At 31.1% G+C, this 9,347-nt stretch overlaps 1 protein-coding gene across 1 annotated transcript in view; it reads right to left on the bottom strand.

The window, feature by feature from the left end:
- The window catches only part of plekhg4b (pleckstrin homology domain containing, family G (with RhoGef domain) member 4B), a 50,531-nt gene that overhangs the window by 22,538 nt on the left and 18,646 nt on the right, over positions 1–9,347 (bottom strand). Inside the window, exons 5-12 of the mRNA XM_016447882.1 lie at positions 8,952–9,075; positions 8,734–8,827; positions 6,536–6,622; positions 6,332–6,448; positions 2,413–2,511; positions 2,014–2,156; positions 620–758; positions 200–322 (exon numbers count right to left, since the gene is read on the bottom strand). Coding sequence (XP_016303368.1) covers positions 200–322; positions 620–758; positions 2,014–2,156; positions 2,413–2,511; positions 6,332–6,448; positions 6,536–6,622; positions 8,734–8,827; positions 8,952–9,075 — 926 coding nt within the window. The remainder of the gene's footprint in view (positions 1–199; positions 323–619; positions 759–2,013; positions 2,157–2,412; positions 2,512–6,331; positions 6,449–6,535; positions 6,623–8,733; positions 8,828–8,951; positions 9,076–9,347) is intronic.

Genomic DNA, 9,347 nt, shown 5'->3' with positions numbered 1-9,347 from the left:
CTCTCTTTTATCTTTCTGTGATTCATAAAAATAAAAAAAAATATATATATAAAAAATAAAAATTAATTATAAAATAAAATAATAAAATATTAATAATAAAAATAAAATAAATGTAAAAATAAAACGAACTGAAATAAAATAAAATCTTTCTTTAATCTTTCTGTGATTCATCAAAGCATTCGGCACATGAAGCACTTACGGTGGACTCCTCCATGAACTGGGCCAGACGCTGTCTCATGTCCTGAATGGAGCTCAGAGAGAGACTATAGGAGTCCAAAGGAGCCAAATGTTTCTCGCTTTCCACATAAAACCACCTCTTAACCTGAGGACAGATACAGAAAAAACACAATCAGCACATTGTCTTTCCAATAATCAAATATTTAAATAGAACAGTAACAATCAAGTTACAGAAGTACAAATCATTCCTTTATTCCACAGACAAGCTGATTTTTAATGAACATATGAAAACATACCCTAGTATGCTGCCCTATTAATAGTTCATTTGAGATGTTGTATAAAAACACAAACCCCTGAGTGATTTAAATTGCATAATCCACAATGCCTTATTTTTTCAGATATGCCTGTGGAGAAAATGAATGGGAAAAATCCCGTCTCTGACCTCCTGGTGTCTCTCCTGTAAGGCGCGCAGCTCCAGGAGCGTCTCCAGCTGCTGCAGTGATTTATTCGACAGAATGACGAGTTTATGGACCTCTTCATCCACCTGGTTATACAGTGCACTGACCAGATCCACAGCGTCCCTACACCAGACACAACATCAGCTTCAACTACAGTTCCAGTCAAACACCACAGGGACAGCTCTATAACATCAGGGTTTTTAAACATCATTTGGCAAAAAAAACAAAAATTTTTTGTGCCCTCTTATTTTATTCATGCAGCAAAAGTTAAAACTTTCTCAAGGTTGCATGATGAAGCGTCACTTTTTTTTTCTTCTATGTTCATATACTGTACCATTCCTATTGAAATTAATGTACATTTAATTTTGTATTGTTTTCCCATTAAATCATGTAAAAATCCTCAAAATGAAATAAAAAATAAAATAAAAAATTATATTAAAATAATTTATAATAAATACAAATTATAAATGAATATATATTAATTTATATTTATTTTTTATTTATAATAAAATAAAATAAAAATTCAAAATAATAAATTTCCTGAGACTTTCTTGTGTACAATAATACTTGTTTTCAGAGAATCTATTATAAATGAAATGTATTTGTCTTAAATTCATACTTATAACAATAAAATAATGTGCCAATGGTGTAATAAAAATCATCTTTAATAGCATTTAAGATAATTTTGTTTAAATGTATATTGTTTTAAGGCTGTTTGGATATTTTTACTTGAAAACAAGACAATACAACAATTTTTTTTGTTGCAGTGTTTAAGTGTCATTGAATTAAAGTGGATTTATGACATGCATGACAGAATAATATCCGACAGTGATTGACAGGAGTGTTTTGATGACATGCATGCATATATGCAAAACAAAAAAACAAAGAAATAAATGAGAAATTAAAAAATATAAATTATGCATTTATTGACTAGCAAAATTGCTTAAAATAAGTCTTAAATGAAGTGTATTTGTCTCAGATGTATACAAGAAAAAACAATATGCCAGTGAGGTACTAAAAATGAAAATATGAAAAATGATTTTGCTTAAATGTATATTGTTTTATGGGTGTCTGAATATTTTCACCTGAAAAGTTTTTTTTTTTTGTTTTTTGTATTGTTTAAGTGCCATTTAGGTTGAATTAAAGCGGATGGATGACGTGTTCACAACATAAATAAACCCGACAGTGATTGACAGGAGTGTTTTGATGGCGTGTGTGCATGTATTTACTCATGTAATTATTAATACAGGGCTGGGAGTAAATAAACTAACGTCAGCGTTACGCAGCTTTTTAAGAGGAATCTAGACAGGCCAGTATACTATTATAAAGCTTTTCTACTCAATGTTAGGATCTATCAGTCCTCTGATGAAGGCAGTACCTGTAGTTCTCGTTTTCACACATCTCCTCTTTCCTGATGCGGGCCAGAAAGGTGCCGCCCTCCAGCCGCAGGCGGTTGAGTTTGGTGTCGTCCAGAACGCTCTTCATGAGACTCTTCTGCTGGCTGATGACCTCTGACACCTCCTACAGACGATCAATATTCAAATCAGCCTGTGTGAAGCTCCGCCCCTCCGCTGAACTTGCATTGAGTTACATTTAAAAAAACATTACAAAGTAACAAAAGCAGAAGGCAACAGTTGCTAAGCTTGGATTGGTCAGTAACATTTTTAAGGCGGGGCTTAGCAAAGGAAACGCCAGTAAACAAGGCAATTTAAATCATTTTTTAATTGTGCTGCAGAGAATGACCATAAAATCACAGAGTTTCTGTCGACAGAATTACCTCAGACGTCTCCAGACTGCCGATGCTGCTCAGCGTCTCGATGGAGCTTTGAAGGGAAGCGATCGCAGCACTGCAGCTCGCAGCAAACGGTTCGATTTTCTGTCAGCGGATAAAAAAAAACTAACTTAAGCACATTATTTGCATTTTAAGTTTATTTTTAAAGTGTATGTAAGTGTGTAAAGTGCAATGTAAGTGTATTTTTTAAGTGTAAGTGTGTAAAGTGTAATTTAAGTGTATTTTTTGTGTATGTAAGTGTGTAAAGTGCAATTTAAGTGTATTTTTTAAGTGTATGTAAGTGTGTAAAGTGTAATTTAAGTTTATTTTTAGTGTATGTAAGTGTGTAAAGTGTAATTTAAGTGTATTTTTAAAGTGTACGTAAGTGTGTAAAGTGTAATTTAAGTGTATTTTTAAAGTGTAAAAATATCTTAATACACACTTAAAGTATACACTTTAAGTGTGTATTAAGTGTGTATTTAAGTGTGTATTTTTAAAGTGTAATATTAAGTGTAATTTTAGTGTATGTAAGTGTGTAAAGTGTAATTTAAGTGTATTTTTAAAGTGTATGTAAGTGTCTAAAGTGTAATTTAAGTGTAATTTTAGTGTATGTAAGTGTGTAAAGTGTAATTTAAGTGTATTTTTAAAGTGTAAGTGTGTAAATGTAATTTTAGTGTAAGTGTGTAAAGTGTAATTTAAGTGTATTTTTAGTGTATGTAAGTGTGTAAAGTGTATTTTAAGTGTATTTTTAAAGTGTATGTAAGTGTGTAAAGTGTAATTTTAGTGTATGTAAGTGTGTAGTGTAATTTAAGTGTATTTTTAAAGTGTATTTAAGTGTGTAAAGTGTAATTTTAGTGTATGTAAGTGTGTAAAGTGTAATTTAAGTGTATTTTTAAAGTGTACATAAGTGTGTAAAGTGTCATTTAAGTGTATTTTTAAAGTGTATGTAAGTGTGTAAATTGTAATTTAAGTGTATTTTTAGTGTATGTAAGTGTGTAAAGTGTAATTGAAGTGTATTTTTAAAGTGTACGTAAGTGTGTAAAGTGTAATTTAAGTGTATTTTTTAAAGTTTACGTAAGTGTGTAAAGTGTAATTTAAGTGTATTTTTAGTGTATGTAAGTGTCTAAAGTGTAATTTAAGTGTATTTTTAAAGTGTAAGTGTGTAAAGTGTAATTTTAGTGTATGTAAGTGTGTAAAGTGTAATTTAAGTGTATTTTTAGTGTATGTAAGTGTGTAAAGTGTATTTGAAGTGTATTTTTAGTGTATGTAAGTGTGTAAAGTGTAATTTTAGTGTAAGTGTGTAAAGTGTAATTTAAGTGTATTTTTTGTGTAAGTGTGTAAAGTGTATTTTAAGTGTATTTTTAAAGTGTAAGTGTGTAAAGTGTAATTTAAGTGTAATTTTAGTGTATGTAAGTGTGTAAAGTGTCATTTAAGTGTATTTTTTAAAGTGTATGTAAGTGTGTAAAGTGTAATTTAAGTGTATTTTAAAGTGAATGTAAGTGTGCAAAGTGTAATTTAAGTGTATTTTTAAAGTGTACGTAAGTGTGTAGTGTAATTTAAGTGTAATTTTAGTGTATGTAAGTGTGTAAAGTGTAATTTAAGTGTAATTGTAGTGTACGTAAGTGTGTAGTGTAATTTAAGTGTATTTTTAAAGTGTTTTTTAAAGTGTAATTTAAGTTCGTTTTTAAAGTGTACGTAAGTGTGTAAAGTGTAATTTAAGTGTAATTTTAGTGTATGTAAGTGTGTAAAGTGTAATTTAAGTGTATTTTTTCAAGTGTATGTAAGTGTGTAAAGTGTCATTTAAGTTTATTTTTAAAGTGTATGTAAGTGTGTAAAGTGTAATTTAAGTGTATTTTTAGTGTATGTGTGTAAAGTGTAATTTAAGTGTATTTTTAAAGTGAATGTAAGTGTGCAAAGTGTCATTTAAGTGTATTTTTAAAGTGTATGTAAGTGTGTAAAGTGTAATTTAAGTGTATTTTTAAAGTGAATGTAAGTGTGTAAAGTGTATTTTTAAAGTGTACGTAAGTGCATAAAGTGTAATGTAAGTGTATTTTTAAAATGAATGTAAGTGTGTAAAGTGTATTTTTAAAGTGTATGTAAGTGTGTAAAGTGTAATTTAAGTGTAATTTTAAAGTTTAATTTAAGTGTATTTTTGAAGTGTATGTAAGTGAATAAAGTGTAATTTAAGTGTATTTTTAAAGTGTATGTAAGTTTTTCTAATATGCATACAGGTTCTCATTTTCTTTCATTACTTTCTTTTTTAAGCTATTGTTATTTATTTTTATTATTCTTTCTGGTTTACACTTTACTGTATATTCTATATTTTTAATGTTAATTTATGTTTGTTCCCCTTCTACCCTGTCATTCTCGTGAGGAGTAAACAAAGTAAGAATTTCATTGTTCATTCACATATGACAATAAAACTCTTGAATCTTGAATCTTTTCTTCCTCACAAATGCAAAAGCTTTAAAGTAGCTCAGGGTTTCCCAAACAGAGCTTTGTGAGTTGATGACAAGCTAATAATTAAATCCTAAAAATATAAAATAAATATCAGGGTTCACATGCTGTAAGACCTTCAACAGCATCGTTAAAAAGATATTAGATATTACTTAGCAAGCATCTGAACACCTAAATTGGGGATGAAATAGACCATTTTAGATAATTTACTAGGGCTGCACGATTAATCTTTTTGATTTATTTACTGACGAGTTGCGCAAAACCACGTTCATATTCGCGCGATTTTTTGCGCAGCTCGTCAGTGAACAACGGCTCTGTGTAGTTAATGCTGCTCAATGTGAAAGCATGCAGGTGATGGAGATTTACCGCTGATTACAGAACCGGCTTTCTGACAAGATGCGCATTAAATATCGCATGCGATTTATCGTGCAGCCCTATAATTTACCATAAAAAATATAGAATTTTTGAGCTTTATAACTGTTACAGTGATACCTAATTATCTTTATAAAAGTTTGCATGCTTCTTTAGGACTATACATCACATGTTCTTTCCTGTTTTGTGAAGTTTTGTTTAGGAATTATAGGCATTTATTTGTTATATTTGGTCATGTCCATATTTTACATTATCATTATAGCCATCCAAATACTAAAGTTCAATTTGTTTTTTTGGATAATTATTGATCTAGGGATCAAAGATTAGCACTACACTGGTTTTGTTGACATTGATGAAAAAACCAGGACTAGTTCGCAAAAGTAGTTTTTTTTTTGGGTCTGTCCAATCAGTTTTAGGGCAGAATAATAATAATAATAATAATAATAATAATATCACAAAATCTAAATAATAATATAATTTGCTTTGTGCTTGAACCCCTAATGTATAAATAAAAAAAAAAAAATTATATATATATATATATATATATATGACAGAACTGGAGAGGATCTGCAAGGAGGAATGGCAGAGGATCCCCAAATCCAGGTGTGAAAAACTTGTTGCATCTTTCCCAAAAAGACTCATGGCTGTATTAGATCAAAAGGGTGCTTCTACTAAATACTGAGCAAAGGGTCTGAATACTTAGGACCATGTGATATTTCAGTTTTTCTTTTTTAATAAATCTGCAAAAATGTCAACGATTCTGTGTTTTTCTGTCAATATGGGGTGCTGTGTGTACATTAATGAGGAAAAAAAATTAACTTAAATGATTTTAGCAAATGGCTGCAATATAACAAAGAATGAAAAATTTAAGGGGGTCTGAATACTTTCCGTACCCACTGTATATACACATACACATACACACACATGTAAATATTTCTAAAATTTATATATGTATGTGTATATATATATATTTATGTATTGTGTGTTGTTAAATGATTGAAAAATCAAATTAAAACCTCAGGGGGGCTTAGAGTGAACATTTCAGGTTAAAGGTTTTCGGCTGATAAAAACGTTCATGAAGCCCTGTTTTGTGCACCTGTCTGAAGTGAATGTAGTGGCTGTGCTCGTATGGGAAGCTGCCGTCAAAGTCTCTGGTGAGCTGCGACGAGTCGATGTGCTTCTGCAGAGCTTTCAGAGACGTCAGGACTTCACACTGTACAAGAACAGAGAGGAGCAGCTCACATAAACACGAACTGACTCAAACTGAGACCTAGAGAACGACAGACAGTCATTTACTCACAGGAACTGAGACGTCTCGCTCCACTTTCACTGCTGCGTCTCTGTCCACCAGAATCAAAACTGAGTAAAGTGCATTGGGTACGAGAGTCTGGCAGGACAGAAGAAATCAGTGGGTGTAAATAAATCAAAAAGTTTCTATTTCAGTCATTTAACAACACATTTGCATGTTTATGGTTCTCTAATGTTGGTTAATGGTCACACGACATGCAGGTAAACCAATAAAATAATATTTTTTGTATTTTGATTATAATTTTTTTTAATTTACATTTTGCATTTTTTTATTTTCATCAACTCATGAACTCATATTGTACAGGCTAACATTACGGAAAAATAAATAAAAAATAAAAATATGGATAATTACAAAGACTAAACATATTAAATCAGGGATTCCCAATTTTTTTGTCAGAATGTTGTCTGAATTCCTTAAATTAATATTTCAATAATTTAACAAAACATTCACATATTCATGGGTCTCTAATGTGGGTTAATGGTGACATGATATGCAGGTAAACATAATATTTATTCTTTTTATTAAGTGTTTTATCCTTAGTGTTTTTATTTTAGTTATGTATTTATTTTAATTAAACATTTTTATGATTTAATTATAAATTTTTAGCAAATATTTTATTTTGATTATTTTTATTTTCAATTATTTATTTTAATTTAGCATTTTTATGATTTAATTATAAATTTTTAGCAAATATTTTATTTTGATTATTTTGATTTTCAATTATTTATTTTAATTTAGCATTTTTATGATTTAATTAATTATTAGTTAGTATTTTATTTTGATTGTTTTTATTTAGAAATCAATTATTTATTTTAATTTAGCATTTTATGATTTAATTAATTTTTAGCAAATATTTTATTTTGATGATTTTTATTTTAAATTATTTTAATTTAGCATTTTTATAATCTAATTAATTATTTGTTAGTATTTTATTTTGATTGATTTTTATTTTTAAAAATTCTTTATTTTAATTTAGCATTTTTAAGATTTAATTAATTTTTTGCGTTTTGCGTTCAGTTTGGGAAACCCTGGTTTAGATCATTTATTGTGCAGACTTAACATTTGGGGGAAAAAATCTAACAAAAACAATTACAACGACTAGAGAGTTTAGATCAGTTATTGCATGTAACAGTGCTAATAAGAACATATTTAAGTGGAGAAACACTCCTTTGTTGTCCCTCTTCTCTCAGTTTTTGCATGCTGGGGCCGATCATTTTCTCCGAGTGTTTTCGAGACATGTTTGCACAGGCCTCGTCTCAAACCCCGAGGACAGACTTTCCTTCAGATATTTGACATGAACCATGCATACGACAGTTAGCATGCTGAAAAGAGCCTCAACTTTACACTCAGAACCCTCTCGACGCGAGTGTGTGAACACAGACGCTTTTCTTACATCACTGCGTCCTAAAGCGTGTCAAAGGTTTGATCGCAGCACAGTAATGCAAGAGCGCGGTTCAGTGCATTGCTGTGGACTTGCAGTGCTTGTGGCTTTAGTGAGCAAATATGTGACGGACAGATCAATGTCTTGCACTTGAGTGAATCCATTCTGATTTTACACACCTGTCAAAGTCTATACCAATTCTTTGCGATTAACTGGAGTGACTAACAACCAAACCAGACATCGATGCCAATAATTCAAACTAAAACTGAAACTAAAATCACAAAAAATAGCTAACATTTTAAAAATAAAAAAGGAAAATATAAAAATAAAAACTGATCCAAAACATTAAAATAATAGATTTATAACAAACTATAATAGTAAAAAAAAACTATATAATAACCAGTGATGCACAATACTCAACGTTTTTGTCAATTTTATTTTATTTTTTTAAACATTTACGTGATTCATGTAATTCATAATTGAATGTAAAGAGACAAGAAGCATTTTGTAGTTGTGTTTTCAACATATTAGTCCGATGAACAAGGATGAACGTGCATATTTTAAAATAAAAATATTTTTATATTTTATAATTATTAGATATTATAATATTTTATATATGATAAATATTTTTAATAAATGTATAATTTGCAATAAAAATTATTTTACTGTTCAACTTTCTTTTTCTTGATTCCCCGAAAGGTCCTCGTGAACTTTACCTTTGGGGTCTTTTAAATCTATAAAACATTGGTCCCTGACATGGGTGTGGCCTTTTGTTTTAAAGACGTGTGAACCGTGTGTCTGGTCTCACCTGAAGCTCAGACAGAGCCGAGAAGAGCGCAGACGCGACCGCTCGCCTGCGGGCGTCAACGAGAACTGTCAAACCCAGGTCTCGCTTCTCCCTCCTGAAAACAAACGTAAGACACTCAGTGAAACGTCTTGCAAAGAACTGCTGTCTCGGATCAGAGCGAGAGCACAGTTTCCATGTCGATTCAGTAAAGCGTGTGAGAGATTCGGGCCGCTTCTCACCGCAGTCTGTGGCAGTAGCAGCAGAGCAGCTGGCTGATCTCGTTTGTGGTGAAGCGCGCGTCTGTCCACACCTGGTTCCTGGTGCACACCTGCAGCACGGCTCTGCCACCGCGGTCCTGGTTACCTGCAGCAGGACGGTGAGATGATGACCTGATTAACCCAACTGAATTCTAAACGTGATTTTAATGATACAATCTGCCACTGCGATTTAAAACATGATTTAAAGGGGTCATATGATGCGATTTCAATTTTTCCTTTCTCTTTGGAGTGTTACAAGCTCTTGGTGCATAAAGAAGATCTGTAAAGTTGCAAAGACTAAAGTCTCAAATCCAAAGAGATATTCTTTATAAAAGTTAAGAGTCAGCCACACCTACCTAAAACGCCTCGTTCTAACAC

The sequence above is a fragment of the Sinocyclocheilus anshuiensis genome, unplaced genomic scaffold (assembly GCF_001515605.1).
Source record: "Sinocyclocheilus anshuiensis isolate Anshui unplaced genomic scaffold, SAMN03320099.WGS_v1.1 scaffold411, whole genome shotgun sequence".
NCBI lineage: Eukaryota > Metazoa > Chordata > Actinopteri > Cypriniformes > Cyprinidae > Sinocyclocheilus > Sinocyclocheilus anshuiensis.
The sequence above is the reverse complement of the archived record's forward strand: the minus strand, read 5'-3'. Positions and strand labels throughout refer to the sequence as shown.